The sequence below is a fragment of the Gallus gallus genome, chromosome Z (assembly GCF_016699485.2).
Source record: "Gallus gallus isolate bGalGal1 chromosome Z, bGalGal1.mat.broiler.GRCg7b, whole genome shotgun sequence".
Lineage (NCBI taxonomy): Eukaryota > Metazoa > Chordata > Aves > Galliformes > Phasianidae > Gallus > Gallus gallus.
The window spans coordinates 12,194,587-12,217,981 of NC_052572.1; the positions used below are offsets into that span (position 1 = coordinate 12,194,587).

A 23,395-nucleotide genomic window follows, 5' to 3' on the forward strand; every position below is an offset into this window, starting at 1 on the left:
AAAGACTGAAGAATAACCACCCAGTCTGCAATACTGGAGTTAAACAGAGGGTTTGTCAGATGTTGCTATGCCAGAGCAACTAAAAGAATCTCTTCGGTACAATTTCTATAAGCATGTATGCCTGATTCCCGAAGCCTTCATTCTTGTAAGGGATTTTAAATGCTTTTTTATTCCTGGTTTCCAGTGATGTCACAGGTTATGTAATACCTTTGTTTTAACCATCGCTTGTTTCTCCAGTAGGAAATAATTTTATGTACTTACTGTTAGAGTTGAATTGTTAGAATAGCATAATTCAGGTGGAAGGGACTTCAGAATTCCACTGCCTGGCTTAAGCTAGTTACCTGTGGATAACAGTAGTTGAAATATACATTCCAGCAAGAAGGGTGTATTTCAGTAAACTTCTTGTAACACAGAGTGAGCTTTTATTTCTTCACCATTATTTGATTTTTTCTGTAAAAATATGCTATAACTTGTCCTGTTATGTTTTCTCTGCTTATGAATTAGAAGAACTGACATTTAAAAAACATAGTTTTATTTATTTGATTAGGAAAACATAGGAGGAGGAATGCCCTAGTTAGAAGGGTAAGAGGTGTTTTGCCACATTAATTATTTCAGTGATAAAACTCTGCAGTTTATAAATGATCTTGTATAAGGTGGCTGAGACAAAGATTTTCAGGGCCGTACATATTTGAACTAAAAAAAAAAAAAGCTTCTAGAAAACAAAAAAATGGCATCATCATTCATCAAAGTATGCAGCTGAGAATAGTAATTGGTTTCAGAGCTTGGGAAAGAAGATTTTTTTTTTAACCCTCATGGCTTATCAGTGAATACGATGTATTTTATTTGGGAAGGTGTCTTACCTTGTAAGTTTCATGACTGCCATGCTATATTTTAAATGCTACTTTGCCATTAGGACTTTTATTTCAATAATATTATATAATATTTATACTGAGTAAAGAAGTCAGATAATAAAAATTATTACTTCATATCCAGTAACTGCATCTTATTTTAATTTCTTTGCAGAACTGTGAGAACATGGGATGTTAACAATGAGAAGAAGCACAAAAGTGTATTTAAACCACGATCAGCTCAAGGCAAACGAGTCATTCCTACAACTTGCACATACAGCAGAGATGGTAAACTTATTGCAGCTGGCTGTCAAGATGGCTCCATCCAGATCTGGGATAGGAATATGAGTGTAAGTCACATATACACAATAATAATATTAAACTCTAATGTGTATAGTACTGCAACTGATGAAAATAGTTTTGGTATTCTATATTTTTCCTCCTCCTGAAAACTAAATAATTCAATGGTAACGTTTCCCAGCTCTTTACAACACACTCTTCAGCGTGCTGCAATTCAACACTGAGGAAACTCTTGGCTGTCTGTTTTAGAAAAATGATAAACACTGATCACGCATTCCTGTGTGACCTGTTCTAGGTGTTCCTGCACTAGATAATCTTTTGAGGTCACTTCCAATCCCTGACAATCTGTGATTCTGTGATATATACATTTAAAATATTATTCAATTAAGATGCAGTGCCTTCAGAAAAAAAACTTCATTGTTTTTATTCAATTAATATGCTTCTATATTTCATTTGAGATGTTGGATACATTAGACAGTCACTCACAAATATCCATGCTGAAATCAGTTATTCAGATGATAGGCAGAGGAGACTATCATCCAAGTGTGTGAGGATAAGGATAGCACTGTGCATTAGATACCCGATGTTATATATTGTCCAAAGTGCGAATTCAGTACAGAGAGAAATTTGAGCAATTTATGGAAGTGAAATGTGATCATAAGGAGTCAAAATTGGAACTATTTCCAATTCTGTAGCTATGAAAAATTATGAAATATACTCAATTCGTAATTTCTTCTTTTCATAGGTGTCTGCATTCTTTGCATACATAACTCTTACTGCTAGTTTAGAACAATTTGGAAGTTGAGAACATCATTGCTCTTCATTGGTTTGTGCAGTTACAAACCACTCTACTCCCAAGGGTATTTTGGAATGTGGAGCACAAATTCGCCAATCTGAACTTTACTACTTAAATTATTGAGTAAATACCACCTGTATGCCCATCTTACCCAAGGAACTCATTCCCAGTCCATTTAATTTCAGTGGGAAAATGCATACTTACGGCATGCATAGGAGGAGAAAATGAAATGATGGTAAAGTTTGAAAGGCAAAGTAAGAATATGGAGGAATTCTGGGACAGGCATAAGGGAAGGAAAAAGCCCTTAGAATCAAACTGGCATCATAAATCTTTGAAAATTGTACAGTTGCAAAAGAGTGGCTTTAGGGAAATAACATTGAAATAATACCAGTTACATTAATCTGTTCAAATTCACCTTTCAAAACTTTTAATTTAAAAAAAACAACTAGACAATTTAGGGAACCCTTCAAAAAGGTTGAATGAAATTTGATTGTTGGTGGCAAAGGAAATGTATAGATGTAAGAAAAAGAAAGTCTGTTGATCATATTCAAAGTACAGTCTGTATTTTTGGATTGTCATCTATTTTTATTTCTGTTTTTATTTCCACTATAAACCCAGTAAAACTTCCTAATGGCATGAAGCTTGAGAATTCATCCTAAGTGTAAACTTGTTCTAGCAGAATAATAAATTTTTCAGAGACTGGCTTTCATCACCTGTGTATGTTGTTTATTTTAACATATACAGTATTGAAATATTAAGCTTTCTGGTGTAGTTTTAACAATAGTGGTCTTGGTAGTCTGCTTTTTCATGTGCTTTTCCTTTTGAACTTTAGTGTGTCTATAATGTGACATATTGCAATGCTGATTGAGTGCAGTTTAAGGTGATTATGAATAATTTAAAGACATATCCTGTGCATCTTGTGCAATTTCCAGTGGGTGACCTCTGTGTACCAGTGCAAGACTAAGGCGATTTCCTAGTGGAAACGAAGTTGATAGTGTTCTTGAATTTGTGTTTTTAAAGCTTAAAAGAATTTTTGCCTTCACTTTTCTTGGTGTCACTAAGAAATGTGCTAGACTTTCATGCAAAGGAGCTGTGTAAACTGGTTTTTTTTTAAGCGGAATTCTTATATGAAGTGGTTGATACCCACTGAAAATCTCTGTGTATAGTTAACATCGGATGTTTTGGAACATATCTTATTGAAAAAAATGATTTAAATAGGTCTTCATTTTACATTACGGGGGGGGGGGAGTGGGGAGGGAGAAATAAGAGGTGAAAAAAAAGAAAGAATACATGCACAAACTAGGATATACAAAGAACCCAGACCCCTGCAGAGGAGTAGTGAGAGCGCTTACTAGCCTGATAGGATGCAGAGATGCTCACAAAGGCGCACATGAAAATGTTCAGTTATGAGAAAGTAGTGCACTTTTTGGGGTACAAGCCACTATAGAAGATGCAAGAAAATAATTGAAGCTGTGAATTATTGAGAAGTCAATGGAGTCTCAATCAAAAATCATTGGTGTTTCAAAGCAGAGAATAGTTGTCATCGTTTCTTATCCTTGTTCAGTTAGGAACAATCTGGCATCATTATTTTAGTCTACATATCTGGCGCATTCTCAGCAAAAAGAAGGACAGATTTCATGTTTCAAGTTTGATTTCGCTTTTTTCACTGTATTGTTACACCAGAGCTGATACAATAAAGACTTGTTTTGACTCTTTGAATTTGTTTTCACATTTAAGCACAAATACAAAGAGCATTTCAGTACTGCTGTTGAAACCACTGTTCCTGCATGTGGTGGCAATGGCAGAAACTAAATCCAGAAGGTGTTGTTACCAGATGTTGTAACTCACCATAGATACAGTTCGTAGTGTCTGTTAAATTGGTGTCTGTGAAGGTTTCTAGACAGACTTAATTCTGTTCTGTTAGTTGACTCACTGTTAGTTGACTCCAGCTATATTCCTTAAGATGCTGAAAAGGGTAAGAACTCCTACAGAACAGAGGCAAATTCATAAAGAAGGAAGTTTCTCTTCGCCACAGTGAAAACATAAGGTATATGCTTTCCCACAGGAGGAGGATGATGAAAACAACAGTACTGAGAGTAAAAATGGCTCTCCCTGCTAGGAAGGAGAATCTAATCTTTCTTAGAGCAGAAGGGGCACTCAGTTCCCTGGCCTGAGCAGCGGCAGGCAGACTTCAGTGCTGGTAGCAAGCCGCTCTAGTGGTTTGCAAAGCCCATGCCTGTATACGAGCTGATAGAAGCTGCATGAACTCACAGAATTTTTTTCTTGCCACTTTACCCATAGTTTCTGACTTCTGGTTGTAGGTTTATTATCTGCTCCAAACCTGGCTTGATAACTTTACAGGAATCCTGCTGATATGTGGTAGCATCTTGGGAGTACTTAATCAGTTGAAATACTGGTAGTAGAAGTGTCTGCATGATGCAGACTGACTCAGAGTATTGAGCAGGATTTGGATGGTAGTTATTGTTTGTAAACCCTGGAGCACTGCAGTTAAAATAAATTTTATAACAGTGTCTTTCCCATCACCAGTGTGACATTGTTTATATTTACTTCTCAGTGTAGAATTCAGTCCAGATTAATGTGGTTAAATAATAATTTCAATTTATTTTAAATTAATTTCAACAAGGGCGAGAGAATTTATGTTTGCTTTCAGTCATTTCCTGAAGCACCTAGAACCCTATAGATATTTGCCAATTGTTAAATTTTGTTGCAGTGTTCAGAGCAGGACTTCAGCGTAGGATCAGTTTTCTTTCATAGCTCTGAGTAGTAACACACACCATGAGCATTTCATTCAGTTTTCCACTTCTGCCATTTTTCTGGTGCAATTCCAAATCTCCCAGCTGTATGTAGTGAGAGTAAAAATGCTTCTTGAGGAACAGTATTTTTTTAGTGTGTTTCATTACACTGACCCTGGTAACTCGCTAATGCTGAATTTAGCCAAATGTATTCCAGCTCTGCCTTGCCTTTCTCCAAACTTCCTCAGCATGATCATGATCCATTATAATCACCTGCCTCTGAGGGTTTTTTCATTTTATCATAAATCTGTATTATTTTCTCATGTATGTTATTTAGCCAGTGCATGGTTTTTCTTTAAGGTTCACGTACATGTGCATTTACAGTGCACATTAGCAGAACTATCTGTCAGCTTGTTTGAAATATTATGAACACTGTCAGCTTGGCTTAAAATAACAGCTTCAAAGGACATAAAAAATAACTTCCTTCAAACTTCCAATGAGTAGTGGAAACAATAGTGTGAAATAGTCGATCATATCATAACACATTAGAACACTCTTAATTTAAATGTTCTGAGACATTGAGAAGTATCTGGCAAATAGGGAGGACTGGAGAGCATTAGTGGTAAAAATAAGATAGAACCTGAAAATAGTTGATTTACAGGGCAGTGCAGTAAAACTACTTGATTTACCTGCAGTTCAGATTCCTCATCTTGCCTATACTTTCCTGTTCAGAGCTTTCTGCAAGACCAGTAGAAATACGTATTACTGAAAAAGCTGATCCATGGACTGAGTCTGTGAGTCTTTGGTATCAAGAATGAAGAGTGTCTTCCAGTCAATAAACTTCAGTGCCCCACTCTTCCTATGTAGAAATATGGAATATCTCATTCACACAGGCATTTAAAGACTGAAGTCATTTTTTAAAGACCGTTAGTATATCTGATGGACAGGTTAAAAATATATTGTGATTTAAAATGAATTGAAATGTCATTAAAGTTGTCAACAAAAAAGCTGTCCTCATTTTCTTTGATGAATATGAAAAGTTCAGGATGCTTTCCACTGACCCAAATAGGTTTTACTGGGAAGTGGAAGACTGAAGTTCTTTTTTTAGTCCTAGTCTTTCAAATCACCTGATGAAGCTACTACACTGTAATTTTTCCTTCCTGCTTATCCTGGTTATGTTCTGCTGTGGATTGCATAAATATCAGCTCAGAACATAAAGGCTTGAATTCTGTTTCTTAGTTTCATGCTTCATGTATTTTATGGCAATATTGTTGTAGCCATGATAAAAAAAAATATTGGTAAGGATGTCAGGAAGGCAAAGTCTATCAGGAATGGTGAAGTCTTCAGTAACCTAAATTACAACTTGTACACTCAAAATCTTCTCTATTTTTGTTGTTCTTGCTTGTTTTTAGCTGTATTAAATTTGATCTTTTTAGAAACACTGAGTAATTTGCATTAGCTTTTAGTTTACTGGCTGCACTCCTAAGAATTCAGTAGACAACTCTGAGAGATCACTAATAGGTTTGTCTTTTTATGTAGGGCGAGTCTGAACTGGAAGGTTGCAGTTTTCTATAATTTTCAACATAATACATATTATAAATTGTTTCAGAGCTTAGGGACAGAATACTGCAGCTAGTGTTTAATTTCTTTCTTTCTGTCTTTTATTTCTGTAACTTTCTTGTTTCATAAAAGCCTTAGCGCTATGTTTTTCTCCATTCTACTTCTTAAGCTATTTCCTGCTTAGAGCAAGGATCTACAACTACTGAACTATTGCTTTGCCAATGTTTTCTTTTTCCTGGTTTTAAAGCCTTAGTTTGATTTGGAATTTCTAAAATAATTTATTTATTTTTCACTTTTAAGCTAGTTATCTAGTGCTCCAAGTGATTTTACAGAACTTAAAATGCACAGTAATAAATGAAATTCAACACTATATTAATAGTCTGCCCAAATAATTATCCCCAAAAGTAGTATGATCAAGTGCTGATCTTAATAACCAGCTTTCCACACACATTAAAACCACCTGATCAACAAAAAATAAAGGGAAGAAAAGTGGAGTGTTGCAGTGTCTTCTGAAGTTAAGCAGATGTAAGCTCTGCACCTATTTTAATTACTAATAGTCATGTTAAAAGCATTTTCAAAATAATTGCGTGATTTATAAATGGAAGATAAATACATTTCTATATTTAGCAATTGCTTTGAAATGGTTTTAGTAAGGCTTAGTTTTGTAGTGGGCAAAATAACTGCAGAGAACTAAGTCATGGGTTTCAAATAATGGAGCCATTTTGAAGAAATGCTGTACAACTGAAAATGCAGATTTAGGTAACAGGTCATGTAAGATAGTTTTTTGGATACATATGGCGACCCTTTTGTTTTGGAATGGGAATCCAAGCCCAGATGTTATTTGGATTTTTTTTTCCTAAGCTTTATTTTGCTTTTCTTGATGAATTTTACAGCTAATGCTTCCAGACAGAGTAATGAAAGCTAGTAGTAAGGTCTGAGACTTGTTGTAAATATTTTCTCCGTTAATTGGAAAATCCTTTGAGGGGATTTATGCCCTTGCTTTGCATCTTTGCACAGTTGCAGAGTGCTTTTCTCTTATGGTGACAGAGACATAGCTCTCAGTACTAAACTCTTGAAATGCATGTCTGGTATACATCTACTAAAAAGCTTTATTACTGTGCTTATACTTATTCAGTTACAGTTTCTCTTAGCCAGAGATTGTAATGCATCTTTGGCATCTGATGGTTTACAGCATTCCAGGATTATGCTCTTTTCACACCAGCTAGAATTTATTCATCAGTTTTGCCCTGGACTATTCACTTTTCTATTTGGATGTTTTGGTTTGGTTTTGCTGACCTATAATTTTTACATTTATAGTAGGACTTCCACAGCATTAGAAATATCCCAGTGAAATGGAATATTTCATAAAAAGAACTTAAAGAGACAGTTCTTAGATTTGCTGAAAATTAGTATTGCAGCAAAACATCAGGCAAACCTTCCAGTTTCCTTCAGCTGTGTAATGGGTTTCATGCTTTGAAGAGGGCAGTCTGGCTACATCTGGAAATTTCTTGTGTAAATATGAGATGAAAGATATCCAAATATACTATATTTCCCTTTCAAACTTACCTTAAGTTTTCCATATCCATAATATCCCACTCTTTCATTCCATATGTATATGTGCCAGACCTCTGCTCCAGAAACTGGAAATCAGACACAAGCTTGCCAGCAGCAAATATTAACAGATTCATATATTATTCCTTTTTGTATACACCTGGTTTAGTCAGTACATCGCTATCTGTACCCTGAAACTAGTTGCAGTAAAGAATCTGACAGTCATATGCTAAGATAAAATGTGTCCTGTTGTATTTCCAAGTGCATTTCTTCCTTATGCAGTAAACAGTTTATAGTTAAGAACTATCTAAATGTTTGCACAATTGATAAAAGACAATTCTAAATCTTAAAGTCTGACACATCCTAATGAAAATAACATGGAGGATTTTACTTCAGATTCACATGTGGTTAGAGAATAAAAGGATTATATCTATCTTTCTTTGGTTTATTGTTTAGAGGAATTACTGTATGGATTACATTAATAAATAAATAAGATGATTTTAGAACAAAAGAGGAGGCATTATGGCTACATGATTCAGTTTATTAATGTTGTGGTGTTATTACTATTAACCAAACATTAGTAATCTCCAACCATGAATAGAAGAGCCTGCATCAACTGGTTTCTTTTATTTTATAGAATAATTTCTTATGTGCATTTTTTTTTCTGTAACGTCGTGATAAAAGGATGCTTCAAACATGTAGAGGCAAAAAACTAAAAGTACAAATGCTTTGTGTTATTCTCATGAGAATTGAGCTCTGGAGTTGTCACACTTAGCAGAGAAGTGTCTTTTGGATACTGTAGGACATGTATTTCTCAAGCAAGCCGAACACGTAATTGATCTAGACCCTGATAGGGTTAGTTAATTAAGGGAATTCTTTTGTGTATGGTGTGTTTACTAGGAAGCTGGTTTGGTGTCCAAATGTTTTTCATTGTGGTTTATAGTATGTCACTATTTCTTGAGGGTGAGAAGCAGGTTTATAAGGTGAATTTCACAAAAGCAACAAAAAGTATATTTCTGTGCATCTCATAGCCATTACGTTTGTTTTATTATAGCTTAAAATTCCCATTCTTTAGAATATTTGTGAAACTAGAACTATCACAACTTGACCAAGTCAATTTATTTAAGAACAAAAAAGTAGGGAACTACTCTTAATCTGTGGAACAGATCAGAATCAGTGGTCTGAAGATTGTATGTTCTCTGTCTGCATATGCTTACTTTATCTCTGGGATTAACTTGCAGGCTCTTCACCTCCTTCCAATTTCATATTTGAATGTATTCCTTATAGTCTTCATCTCATCAATTTAGAACTTTTCCAAAGTTTTCTTTTTTTCTGTATTAAAAAAAAAAAGTAATTTAACAGTTGTGGGATTGCCATGTATGTCTGTGTAGCTGATCACTAACAAAAATTGGATACTGGCCTAAGAAACTCATAGTTTAATGTTGTCTGGTGTTTGTGTGTAATATTTTCATAACTTCAATTTAGAAAAACTTAATTTATCCAAAAGAAACAGATAGAAATCATTTTTCTTTTCTTGAGTTACCTAGAACATGGACATGACTTATTTTGAAATGTGCTCAGGTATATATAATTAAGAAGTTATATTCTTAATACAAAACATTCCCACTAATATGTTAGGAGCTGAGAAACTTGAAAAGATAAATTGTAATGAAACATAGCTTTTGTCTGTTTGGATACAGTTAATTTCCTTCCTACTTGCTGGTATGGTGCATTTATGTTGATCACACACCAATGCTTTAGCTGTTGCTGAGCAATTATAGCATTAATTGTCAAGGTTACTTCAGTTTCTTACACTGCCAGAGAGGAGCTTAGAGTCTCTAAGAAGCTTGGAGGGGACAGAATCAGGACATCTGACCCAAAATGGCAAGTGGACATCTCATACCACACAGCATCATGCTGAGTGAGTTGGATAAGGCTGCTGCTGCTTAGGGACTGGCTGGGTCTCAGTCAGCTGGTGATAAGCATCACTTTTTTATTTTTCTTATTATTAAACTGCCGTTATCTCAACCAGCGTGTTCTCACTCTGCACAGTCCACTGTGAAGGAACTAACAAATGGCTGTGTGATGCTGAGCTGCCTACTCTGTTAAACCATAACAATGTAATACCAGTAATACCAGCATAATGCCATTTATCACTTGAACTAGACAAAGTCTGAATAAGAACAAATTATTTCCACATGAAGATTGTTTTGTACCTGTGTCTATTAAAAGGTGCACTACTGCAAGGTTGCACTTCTAAATATGCTTAAAGAACTGGCCATAATAAACTGTAGCCTGCCCTCAATTTGTTAACCCTTACTGTAAGTCTAGTTAACTGTAATTAAAAATTTTACATGGCATTTGTAGAAAATCCATATATCATGCTCACATAAATTACAGATGAGTAGATGTGGGAGACCCCTGTACCATCTCTTAGCAACAATTACAAAATTATACCGATGATATGAAAGGAAAAGTCTTTTAACATACTTTTTGCAAGACAGCCTTAAGCATGCAAGTTACTTTGAGCTGTAAATATAAATCTCACAACTAAAGTCTTAAAGCTTTCTTTATAAATATGTAAAATATCTTACAGGGCAAAAAATAAAATAAAATAAAATTAAATTAAATTTAAAAGATTTTGTCATGACCTTTCTAATTTATAAAGTTTGTTTTCAACAGATGTTAATGCTAAACAGTTAGTAGAGAGGGTAGTGAAATAGGTGGAGCATTGTCCAGCTGTGTTTTTATGTATGACTATAGTGATGCTACACAGACTGAAACCAGATACATCCATGGAACAGCTGTCTTCCTTGAGTAAAGTTCTAAATTTCTCATGAGATAGAGAACTAGATTGGGAGTTGGATATGGCTACCTATATATATGTATATATATATATACAGTTATCACACTTCATGTGTATATGCATACACACTGTGTCTTTGTGTGTCTAGGTGTGTGTGCAAGTTTGTAACAAAGGTCCAGTTTAATAAAGTTTATGAATTTGTATAATCAATCTCTAATAACTTAAACAGAGTACTCAACAAATTATTCAACGTATTTAATTTTAATTTGGGTTAAGTGATGTGTGAGATTTTGAAAAAATGTCTTTATATTTCACTTTTTTTTGTGCATCTGCATCTATCACTGCAAGATTTGGCTTTGTGCTCAAAGCTGTTACTTGTATGAAGTGCTAAAACTTAATTTATACTTCTTTTTTGTTGTAATATGTTGAATTAAGGTTGGGATAGGATAGCCAAATTAGAAAGTACTGTGGTAATTCAAAGATAAAAAGTGAAATATTCTGAAAAAATCCAGTGCATTGAATAATTGTTGTCAATGTTTTGTATGGACACCAGGAGATCCAGACGTGCCAGCCAAATGTCTCATCAGCCGATACACTAGTAAGAGCCTAGAAATTGCAATGTATCCTAGCTCAGTAGCTTGTTTCATTCTCCTCCCCTGTAGTCCTCCTCATGTCTGTGTTCTAGTCAGGAGAACATTTTGTGGCCAAGATGTCACGAGGATATGCTGCTGAGATCTGTAAAGTGTCTCAGCTTCAGCAGGGCTTGGAAAATCACAGTTACTGCACGTGCCTTCCTGCCTTCATACTGGGGAACTGGTTTATACTCAAAACCACCACCTTCAAGAGCCTGAGTGATTTTTATCAGCAGAAAGCATCTCACTGCCAGGCATTGCCTTGTCAATTGGCAAAACGTGCATATCCCCTTTTGATTTCATATTCTGTATGTGGAAGCAGGGTGCTAAGTAGGATAGGAGTTGAGAGGGGTATATGAATGTTTTCTGTACCTAAACAGTCTGCTGGTGTTCCTTGGCTGTTGCATTGAGATTAGGAGTGTGAGGCAGGGCTCTGTGTGTGCTGCTGTCTGTACATATAAAACAAATGTTCCTAAAAAAATAAAGACGAGTAAGAAAACAAACCCTTTGTTGTCAACTTCGTATGAGGCTTACTCCAAGAAGCAAAACAAAGGCAGTATGCAAACTCACTTGCCACTTGCATCTTTTTTTATTGTTTATAAATAATAGTTAACTTCATGTATATTATGGAAAGCAGAGAAGTGGTGATTTTGTTGGTTTTAACTTCTTCTTTATGTGAGAGAAACACAGAGGAGATGTTCTTGAGGATTAAGATATGTAATTATTTTTGTTGGCAAAATATATATTTAACTCATTGGAAAAATACAGCTGTTAAGTAAGACAAAAGGAACTGATAGTGCACCCTAAAAGAAGTTATATCAAGGCAATGGATTCGAAAAGAGCAAAGAGGGCAAAGTAGTCCAAGTAATAGTACTGGCAGCAAGTTATTGATTGGATTCATTATAGTGTGTTTTCCAATATGTGACAGAAAGAAGCTGACACACTGTGGTGTGTGTAACAACATTTTTTTTTATGTGATAAATGATAAAAACAGGTTAAATCTTCCAGAGAAATGTGGAAAGATGTGGTAGCCACAAGCATATGGTAGCCGGGAGATATGGTAGTCAGGAACAGCTTTGCTTTCAACATACTGAATTTGATTTGCCAGTTAAACATTCATAGGGTGATATCAAGATGAACTAAAATGTTCAGCAGATACAGAATAAAGTACCTTTTGCTGGAAGATGGTTTAATAACAGGAAAATATTCGTAACTGTGGTTTTAAATAGTTTTTCTCAAAATACACTGTAGAGAGATAGAAGGACCAAAGGAATGAAATGATGGCAAATAGCCAGTGAAAGTGGAAGAAAGAGAATCAAACACCAGAGGAAACAGTGAAGAAACATCATGATGATGTACAGGAGATTAAAAAAAAAAAAAAAAAAAAAGATGAGGAAGAGGAATATAGAATAGATACTTCTTCAAAGGCTAATGAAAATGATGGTGGGTTAGCTTTGTTGTCTTTGTCAGAGATAAATCTGTTGGGACTCAGGAAGGAATTTGAATAGGATTGATGAGAAATGAGACTGAAGGAGAAAGTGATGTTGGATGAAAAGTTTAAAGTTTGTAAATTACCAATGGAGGAAAAAAAACACTCAAAGCTATTTGATGAAAAGTGGGTTGTACAAAGATTTTTGAGACATGATTTTCACAGACAGAAATTCACATATCTCACTATGCTCCGAAGATGCCACTGCTAATGGAGAAGCTGCTGAACACGAGTGTGAAGTATTGTGCTTGAAATGGAACTGGAAGGCTAAGATGAAAAAATCCAGAAGGATTTATTCCTTGTGATAAATTTTAAGGATGCTAATGGTGAGAGAATTATGACATACATTTGTCCTCACAGTACATGAAGAAACCTACATAATATTAAAAAAAAGAAAAAGCCAATTCTCTCTTCTGTTTACTTATTGCAACTCTGACTACAAGTCTTCTATATGGAATAGATGTTAAATATGTTAAAATATGAAATTGAACCTTAACTAAGCATGTGAGATAAAGAAATCCCCAAAACTTGCATCACTCCTCAAATATCGTCCCTCCTCTTGCTGCAGCAGATGAGAATTTAATTGATGCACGACAGCTAAATGCAACTGCCAGTTAGATGTTCTGCTTATTGCAAATAAAGTTAGGTTACCATATTCATAATTGGTTAATTAGGATTGAGAGAAGGGAAGGAGTGTTTCATATTTGCTAGTGATACATGAAAATGTCACTGAGTTCAAAGATCACAGAGAAGATCAAATCATGTAAGAGTCTAATTGCATAAATGCTAAAACCTCAGATTTCACAAGTTAATCTTGTTTTGCATCAATATGGTCATTACTGAAACAGCATCCATTTCTACACCATGGAAAGTGGTATTGAAGAGCTGTCAAATAAATTGAAAGCCCTAGGATCATGTTTACAGAGACTTAAGAAAAAGATCTGATTATAGCCTGTAACTACCTACTCAGGGAAAAAAAGGAGGAATTCCTGAATTTAGCTGCCATGTGAATATCTGATAATTTGTAAGTGATACAGTAAATCTGGAAGGTACAGTGAAATTTCTTTTCTGAGTTATAGTTGAGGGCAAAGTGAATAAGTATTTGTGCATTGATCAGTAGAAATGGACAAATAGGGTAGGGGGACGCAGCACTTTGGAGACTGTCCTGGGAATGTGTCTGTCTTGTCAGTTGTGATCACAGCGCTGACATTTCATCCCTGGTACAATCAGTTTCAACACAAGCACCAACAGCTTCACTCAGCTGTGTTTAGCAAGAAGGTTTCTGGTTTGCTGGTGCTTGTGGTGGTGGCTTTTTTCCCCCCAGCTTTATAGCTCATGCTTTTGTTGCTCTGAAGCTGACTAATGGTAATAGGAATGCTTTTATGCTTTTATTAAAAACTGTAAATTTTGAAATGATTATTATTAGTGTAAGTTAATTTATATTGCTGAAGTATCTTAGACTGTTTAAATCAGTTGTTTAAACCTCAGCCATGCATGATTTGCCTTTATAATTGCTTTGCCAAGCTAGTCCTGCTCTCGTGACTCACATTAGAAGTCAGGGTAAATTCTGATTTCTAGCTTTTTTGACTTTTCTAGCATTCACTGGTGTGAAACAGGGAACTCCTTGGTAGCAAGCATGGGAGGCCTCTCTGGGAATGAGCTTCCTTGTTCAGAATACACCTTCCATGTGCTGAAACAAATGAGTATATTGCATGGTGCTAATGGTGCAGTTAGTTTGGGGCAGTGTTCCTTTTACTCTAGACAGGATTGTTGTTGCAGAGTTGATTGTCTTTATAGTAATAAATGAGTAAATTTTTTTACATCTATAACAAAAGAAGATTACTATGATCCAAAAACATGCTGCAACTTTGTAGATCTCACTTTCTCCAATACCTAACTTTATTTACTACCTCTGCTTTTAAAAATATCTTGAAGATGTTAGGAACAAGATGGAAGAAAAAATTCTTGGCTGCGACACCACTGTTTCATTAAGGAAAGAGAAAAGTGTGTGTGGGAAGCATGCAATCTTGAGAAAGTGTTGGCACACTGTGTAATATTATATCCATGAAACAATGTGGGAAGTTCAAAAATTGTATTACTTAAGCATATTATTGTATTTCTCATGGATGAGGTCTGGATGAGGTGAACAAATTCTGTTGGTGAATGTGACTCATTCTGTCTTCTGCTTTTTATGGGGCACATTTCATGGAGTCTTTTTAGGAACTCTGGGGAGGAACAGTTTGTGTGACACAGAGCTCTAACCATGCATCTCTGTGTGTCGTTAATTTGTGATAAACACTTTGTGTGGCCACTGTCTTTGCTTCCTATATTGCCTATCATCAGTCTTCCCAGATTTTTGTTTAAAGGATATTCATTATTGATGCACTGGTCATGTTGCCTTTCTGTCTGTCTGTCTTTCAGTCTTCATTTCTGTCTTTCCTTCTGTCTTTCTTTCTGTCTTCTTTCTATCTTTCTGTCTTTCTGTCTTGTCTTTTGTTCCTTCCAGTTCCTTCTCGGTTCTGTTTTGTTTTCTGATTCTCATTTGATCTTTGAGAACTATTAAGTTTAACTGTTACACTAGTTTTTTTTTGATAATCTCACTTTTCAAGACTTGCAACTGCCTCCTTTCTCACATGTGCTTCATGTTTTCTGCCTGTCGTTTCATGTTGTACACGAGTCCAGTCAGCTGTAATTCCTTAACAAAGATATATGTGCTAATACAAAGCTAGAAGGTGCTTGCATTGCTAGAGAAAGCTTTCAAACGTTGCAGAAGACAGTTTATTGCTGAAGAACAGTGTGGAATATATTTATATATGTAGCTGAAATAGATAAGCCTTCAAAAAAGAAATAAGAATTGATGAATTTGTCAAATTTTGTCGTGCACATCAGTAGTACCCAGAAATAGTGGACATCTCTGCCACAAAAAGAAAGGAGAAATGTGGATGTATTTTGACCTTGTTGTCTTCACATCTTTACCTAGTGTTTCAGTACTCTCTCTTTCCCTTCCTGGATCAAACTTGTGAAATGTGTACATTAGTTCTGTTTTTTCATGTCTTTCCAACAAGAAACATTCTGATAACAATTTCTTTGCTTATGATTTGTTAGCAAGATTAGACATCTGTTAAATATGTTAAGAGGCCAGAGGCCAAACACATTATTTTCTTTGAAAACTGCAATGAACATTTGCCAGTGTATGTAAAAACTTCTTGTTCAACCTTCTTTCATTTTTAGAGCAACCCTCAATCATTTTAAAATACTTGATTTAGTATTACAATTCAGGGTTATATTCCTCTGCAGAATAATAAATGGAGGGCAGGCTTGTAGAGCTCACAGTTAGGAAAACAGTCTTTTCAGTGGTAAACTGAGTGAATTCATTTTTAAAGACAAAATTGCTGATGAAATCTTACCGTCTTTTTTTAAAACGAGTCTTGCTTCATGTGAATGCCAAAAGTATGAAAGCCAGAGAGAGCTGAGCTAAATTTGTTCACTTGATTTCATTTTTTTTCTCTAATAAGGAGGCAAATAATGTATGAGTCTTTGATATCTGTATTGTTACTAATTTAGTTGAAGTGTAGGTACTTCACTGAAAAGACTGCATGTTGAGTGACAGGTTTCAGGTGAGCCATTATTTCCCTGAAGAAACAGTTTCTTTCTGATCAATAGATTCATAGATTCATCTTAAAATAAATAAATAAATAAAAAATCGGTACCTTTGAACTTCTGAAACCTTATGTGATGGGAGGGAGAAAGTACTTTATGTATTTATCTTATATAAATATGTACGTTTACATACTAGAAGGACTCAAAGAAGAAGCTTTGGTTAGTTGCTTTATTTTAATTCGCGTTGAAAAAAAAAAACAACAAAACAAGAAAACAAAACAAGGCCTGGATAGGTGATTTTAGATTGATCCAGAATGAAATAACAGGGAAAAAAACCAACAACAACATACAAGATCTTGCAGTGAAATTGGGCAGCAAAATGAAAAACAGGATGTTATTTTATCGTGTGTGTCTGTGTGACATTGTCACAGGTTGACACATGTTGTAGAGCCTAAACTAAACTTTTTACAATTTATTTGAAATAATTAAATACTATATCGTAATCTTTCTGTCAGATTTTAGGTGTGGTTATTAATCATTTATCATGTTTTTGCAAACATCTATGGTATTTCTTAGACAGAAAATACATCATTTTAATTGCTTGTTAATGTTTAACAAATGTTACAGAAAATTTATTTTCTGATAAATAATTCACAGTTTCTCCTCTATATGTTACCACATATGTGGACATTTTTCTCAACTGGATGCAAAAAATATGTTTCCCAGTACTTATTAACACCTCCAAAAAAGTCTTAGAGTTTTTGTAAGTATCTGTAATTGCAGTCTGTCCATAGAGTTTCTCAAGTACATGTGCAATTGGCTAGAAGAGAGCCTAATTACAAAACAAGTGCTATGGTTAAACATAGGCTATTACATTCCATCTGTAAATACTGAAAGAACTGTATGGTTTACATCTGAAGCTCTCCGTTGTTTGTTGAAGTGTCATTTGTGGAATTAATGCCTTATATGTCTTCTCTCAAAACTGAACTAAATCTGCACACCAAATAAGCTTTCCATCATTATTAGTGTCATAACACATAGATTCTCTGTGTTTTGGACCAAATTCAGAACAGATATTTGTATGGGTAAACAACATTAATTACTTTACCAGCATAGGTCTCTTGCATACAAAATAGGACATTGAAGGAGCCTTAGTAAGTTACAGTCAAAAATTAGAAGATAAATAACTGGGGAATCCTGTGGAAACTGAAATCAGTCTCACTGTGCATTTACATTGTGTGTTCACATTCTCCATTTTATCCTGTACTACTGAGTTATCTGTTAATGTGTAGAGTGGATAGTAATCACTAAGCAGCTGCTCAGTATTTTATCCTCTTTCTGATCAGGGTGTGGTTCTAGGTCTGACATTGCACACTGTTCAATCCCTTCTCTGAAAATATATACTACTCTATATTTTGCTGTTGCAGTCATCATTACAGTTCATGAAGGATGTCCAGGTCTTCATGTCTTCATGCCTTGCCTTCTTTCTTTCTATGAGAGGAGGAACGTTATTTATTCCCCATCTTACAGATGGGTGAGAAGATGAGATATGGTTTCCTGGGCAATCTTCATCTCTTGAATGTTTCAGTTTAAACCTGTATGAATTATTTTTATGTTAGGAAAAGATGGGAAAAGAGAAGTGTAATTTCCTAAGTGATAAAGAAGGATTTAACTGTCACAGATTCGCTTGTCTCTTTTTCTGTCTTTTCCTCTTTCTTCCATTTTCCCTTCATGTCTCTGTTTCCATTTTGATTCCTTCCCATCACCGCCTTCCTCTTTGACCCCATTCCCTCTTCACTGCTAAATGCCCATGTGCTTCCAATTTATCCCCTCTTAAGTTGCATGCTTTATCCCAGAGGTTTTCTGGCACCTTATCCAATTTTAGAATTTCCCCATATACTGAAATATTCTTCACGTCTGTTAGCTTAGTGAATTCTGATTTTCCTTTATGGTGGGCCTTCCCTTTCTTGTAGTGTCTCATTACATCCTCTCCATCCTCTGGACTTCCGTGATGCTTTGCTGTGTCCTTTCTCCATTGGTTCATCTCTTTCTGTATTCTTCTCAACAGCGCAGTTTTAACCTGTCCCAGTTCTCCTTTCTTCTTCGTTACCATTCTAATCTCCCTGGACTCCTAGCCACAGTGTACCTTAGCCCTGCTGTTAGTTTCATGTTTCTCTACAGTCAGACCAGACCACTGCCTCCTCTACCTGGGTGCACCATCTTGTCAGTCTGTCAGTGTCTAGTGTACAAACACAGTTTAACTATAAGAGCAGGTTACAGGTTACAGAGAACACAAAGGGTGAGTTTTTCAGGGTTTTTGCACTTCAGTAACTATGCTTATAGTACATTTTTGATATTATATTTTGATCTAGTTTGAATTAGTTTTTTGAGTGTTTCAGTCTCAAACGTCACCGGGTCATCTTGTTTGACATTTGGTAAAATTAAGCAGACAGTGAGCAGGTTGGAGGTTTTTAGATGGTGCAGTGTAGTCTCAAACAGTGATGGAAAATAAAAGATAAAATTACTAAGACAAAGTGACGGTTGAGTTAGCCAGCAATTATGTGCCTGATAGACATTTTGGTATCTCAGCCAAGACCTTTGGGTTTGATTGGGAAATGAGAAATCTGGATTTTGCAGATGTACTAAAATTTAGTTTGAGATTTCACAGGAGATTTCTCCAATTTTAATGTAGAGTATTTTTAGGGATTAAAATAAATTGTGACTTAATAAACAAAAAGTCAGCGCTATACAAGAAAAAGATGTTACTTTGAAAGTATTTTACATGTTTCTCTAGTATTATTGGGGAAATACACTTGAAAATAAACAAACATACATCATTCTAAAACTTGAATTTTATTACATGTAAATGAAACACAAACTTCAGCATATTTGAGCTTCATTCTAATCTATAAACCATGAATTTTGGCAGGGTTGAAATTTGGCTGAAGTCAATCTTCCAATCCTTTAAAGTTCTTTCCAAAATATGTATGTGTTTTCCTTTGTTCAATTTTTTTTTTTTTTTTTTTTTTTTTTTTTAAGCAATGAGCCTGGTTAGGGGTGTGATAAGAACAGTCTTAAAATGTATTTTTATCTTAACCAGACCTAACTAACTTTTATCCAATGATAGTGGGAGTTATTCAGTAATTCTGATGCTACAAAAAAAGCTGAATTTTGCATTAGAACACTGTGAAAGCCTATTCTGACTCATGTATATGAGTTTTTTAAAGGCTGTAGAAACATACAACTTCAGTTCCTATTAATGCTAAAAATACGGGGTTTTCTATTTAAGTTTAGCAATAACACACAAAGTATACAGTTTTCTGATCTTGAAATAGGCAAGCATCTTTAATGTTTTATTTGTTTGGCAAACAGGTACATACAAAGTTCCACTGCAGGCAGGCCCATGCTACAGGCACTGATACTTCCTGCTTGACATTCTCTTACGATGGTACTGCCCTTGCCAGCCGGGGAGGTAAGTGGTCAAAAGAAGGCTTTGATATATTGAACTTAAGACAATCTTAACGTAGCACAGAAAATGAGCCATTTAAATTGTATCATTTCTAACTGTAATTATACATGATGGAGGTAAGATAGTGAGATTGGATATTGAAGATAGAAACGTGAAGTGTTTTGCAGTTTGCTTATTTTTCTTTGATATGCCATACAATAAATACTGTCTTCCTGAAAGTGCAATGGAGAGAAGTTAAGAAATATTTAAAGATAACATTTTTTTCATCTATATTGTATAATTTCTGATCTTTCTTCTTGCCTAGCATTAGTAATATGCCAAAAAGGAAATTATTAGCTTAATTAAAAATAAAATACAACAGAATATATTACTCAATTCTTTCTGGTAAGGTTATTACTTCTCTAGTAAGAGTGTGTGTGTTCTAGAGTTATTAATTCTTTGAGCAGCTTTCTAATACAATGAGCTTTTATGATTTAATTGGAATTTTTTTGTAGTTCATATTATCAGCATGAAAAAGTGATAACTTCAGGTAAGCGGCCAAGATATACTTGAAAGGAAAAAAAACTAGTCTATTGGATAGGGGAAAAAAAAATACTGTGTTTTTGAAATATCAGCTAGAACTGTTATAAAAGTATTGAGAAGACAATGACATACATTCTCTCCATTATTTTAGATGTACGGATGGGGCAGTATCTGCCTAAAACAACTTTTCATCTGGAGATTTGTCTACTCAGTGTTTTGCAGGCAGGTGCAAGCATACAATCCAAGCTGTCTGGATGGAAACCAGCTGTAACCAGAAGCTGTGTGCATGCATTAGCGTGGCCCCAAGGCCAAATAAACAAGCCTTGGGAGAAGCAGTGTATGTTAATGTAGGCTCAATATTGTGCCTAACATATGTACATGACATCTGGTCAGTTTGGTATGTAGACAGAGTGAGATTACATATACAAATTACCATGAAAGTATCCACCTACTACAAACTCTGAAGAAGGAGCTGTGATTCTGGTCTGGGGTGAAATCTGCAATTGTGTTGTGTCCTTTTCCCTTCCCCTGCCCCTTATGAGTTGAGCGACATTGGTGACTTCTACAGTGGTGTGCAGCTGCTAGTGGATGGTACTCTCACTGTGTACGCTTTGTCATGTTTCTAAGATTCCAAACATTTATATTCCCTGGATCACATATTTCAGAGTAAAGCAGCAGTGGTCTTGTTAGCCTTTGATAGCCCTTGGCTTACTAGAGCATGTTACTGTCACTTGGATTGTTTATTAGTTGGTGTTCAGGCACCTGGTATTCCATAAATGGTTGAGATAAAAACTCATTGTGATTCTTACTGAACTGAACATGTGCTATGTGAGAACCTTCTCCTCTTCAGAAAGTAGGTAAACCATCTGTCTCTCTGTTCTGGGCTAAGTAAAATGCTGCTTCTGCCTGCCAGTTGTGTAGCCCTCACAAAATCCACACAGACATACTATACTTGAAATGATTTAAGGAGAAACATTTGTGTGCCTTTTAAAGATCCACAGCAAATCAAGAATGCTGATGTTAGAAATATTCAATAGTGCTGTCTTGAAACCTTCGTTTATGTAAATTCATTTATATTTTGCATTTATGAATGTAGATACCAGAAACGACCTTTGCACGTTTTAATTGCTTGTGGCACTTGCTTGCCTGCTTTTCTTCATCTGTCTCCAGATTTTGTGTTGTGTTGAACAGACTTCTGCTAACTCTCTGTCTACCTGACTGTGGTAAAAACTGTATCAGATTTTGATAGTTGTACAGAAATTTGGCCCCTTAGTATGGTTGCAAGTACTACCTTTGTCCAGTGCTTTTTTGTTTTGTTTTTAATCTCTGTATGATACTCTGCAAAACAAGGAAGTTTCTTACCTTATTTTGACTTCTTCGGTTAGTGCTCTAATGTGAGTATTACTCTGGATCTGTACCAATAAAAGCAGATGTGGATCCAGCATTCATAGATTAACACACCTGCCAAATGCTGAGGATCAAAGAGAGGACTGTTGTTTTGGGAATGGGGACTCTCATTGAAAGCCTGATTGAGTCTCCTGCATCTGATGTAAGTTCTGTGTCGGATGTAAGAGAGATGAGGCAGAGCTCAGCTGCAAGCACAAGGGAAAATGAAAAAAATAAGGACATGCTTATGAGAGTTCCTAGTGTTATTCATGTTGGGTATTTGGTAGTAACTTGATGGAAACTTAAGAAAGTGATATTTTTACACACTTGTTACCATGAAAGTATGTTTTTTATATAAATATGAAAAAAAATACTACTTGGGAATGTCTTCTTCATCCAGTGGGTGAGCATTAGTATTTGGGGTTCTTTTATAATATGCATTTCTGACTCCTGGTCTGTACAGAATCTGCTTTTGTTATAATATGAAACAACAACTTTATTAATTTCGTGGACCTCATGATAGCTGTATATTCGTTGGTTTGTCAGTAAACTTATGTAGAAAAATAAGTTATGTATAGAGAGGATGATAAGAGAGGATTTGGTGATGTTGATACAGATGTTGGTGAGAGCTATTCCAGATGTAAGTGCAGAACTCCTGATCTGTGACTTTTCAAATTCCCTGTCTCAGAGTGGGCATGATCCTGACCTGCAGTGTCTCAGAGGGCTTTTCTTTAACTTTTGTAGCTCCTTTTGCTGAACCAGTGCAGAAAGCAGAAGTCTATACTTTGCTGTGTAAGGTGTTTCACCTTGTGCATGCTGTAAGCCTTAGCAAAAGGGCTCTGAGTTTATAAATGATAGATTCTCATGCTCCATTATGGTAAGCCTTTTCATACAGTGCCTTTCTTTTTCTTTTTTTTTTCTTTTACTATACTTTCTTTTTTAAAATCTAAGTCCTTATATTTTGTTGTTCTCTAGAATCATGTTTGTGAATGGCATCGAGTGCACCCTCAGCACGTTTGCAGATGACACCAAGCTGAACGGTGCAGTCAACACATTGGAGGGAAGGGAAGCCATCCAGAGGGACCTGGACAGGCTGGAGAAGTGGGCTCATGAAAACCTAATGAGATTCAATAAGGGCAAGTGCAGGGTGCTGCACTTGGGTCAGGGCAATCCCAGGTACTTACACGAACTGGGTGAAGAGCCCCTTAAGAGCAGCCCTGTGGAGAAGGACTTAGGGGTCCTGGTGGACAAGTAGCTGAACATGAGACAGCAGTGTGCGTTTGCAGCCCAGAAGGCCAACTGTGTTCTGGGCTGCATTAAAAGGAGTGGCCAGCAGGGAGAGGGAGGTGATTGTCCCCCTCTGCTCAGCTCTTGTGAGGCCCCATCTGCAGGACTGCATCCAGGCCTGGGCCCCCCAGCACAGGAAGGACGTGGAGCTCTTGGAGCAGGTGCAGAGGAGGGCCACTAAGATGATCAGAGGGCTGGAGCACCTCTCCTGTGAGAAAAGGTTGAGGGAACTGGGCTTGCTTAGCTTGAAGAGAAGACTGCATTGTGGCCTTCTAGTACTTGAAGGGAGCCTATGAAAGGAAGGAGAACTGTTTACATGGGTGGATAGTGATAGAACAAGGGGGAATGGTTTTAAACTAAGACAGGGAAGGTTTAGGTTGGATATTAGGAATAAGT

General features: G+C 35.8%; 1 protein-coding gene across 4 annotated transcripts in view; it reads left to right on the forward strand.

The window, feature by feature from the left end:
- WDR70 (WD repeat domain 70) overlaps positions 1-23,395 on the forward strand; it is a 137,395-nt gene that overhangs the window by 78,230 nt on the left and 35,770 nt on the right. For 3 of the 4 annotated variants that reach the window (XM_040655603.2, XM_015277332.4, NM_001195002.2), the window contains exons 10-11: positions 1,024-1,198; positions 19,708-19,807. In XM_040655603.2, coding sequence (XP_040511537.1) covers positions 1,024-1,198; positions 19,708-19,807 — 275 coding nt within the window. Of the gene's footprint in view, positions 1-1,023; positions 2,649-19,707; positions 19,808-23,395 lie in introns of those variants that run through there. The other variant, NM_001031450.2, reaches the window with a different exon arrangement.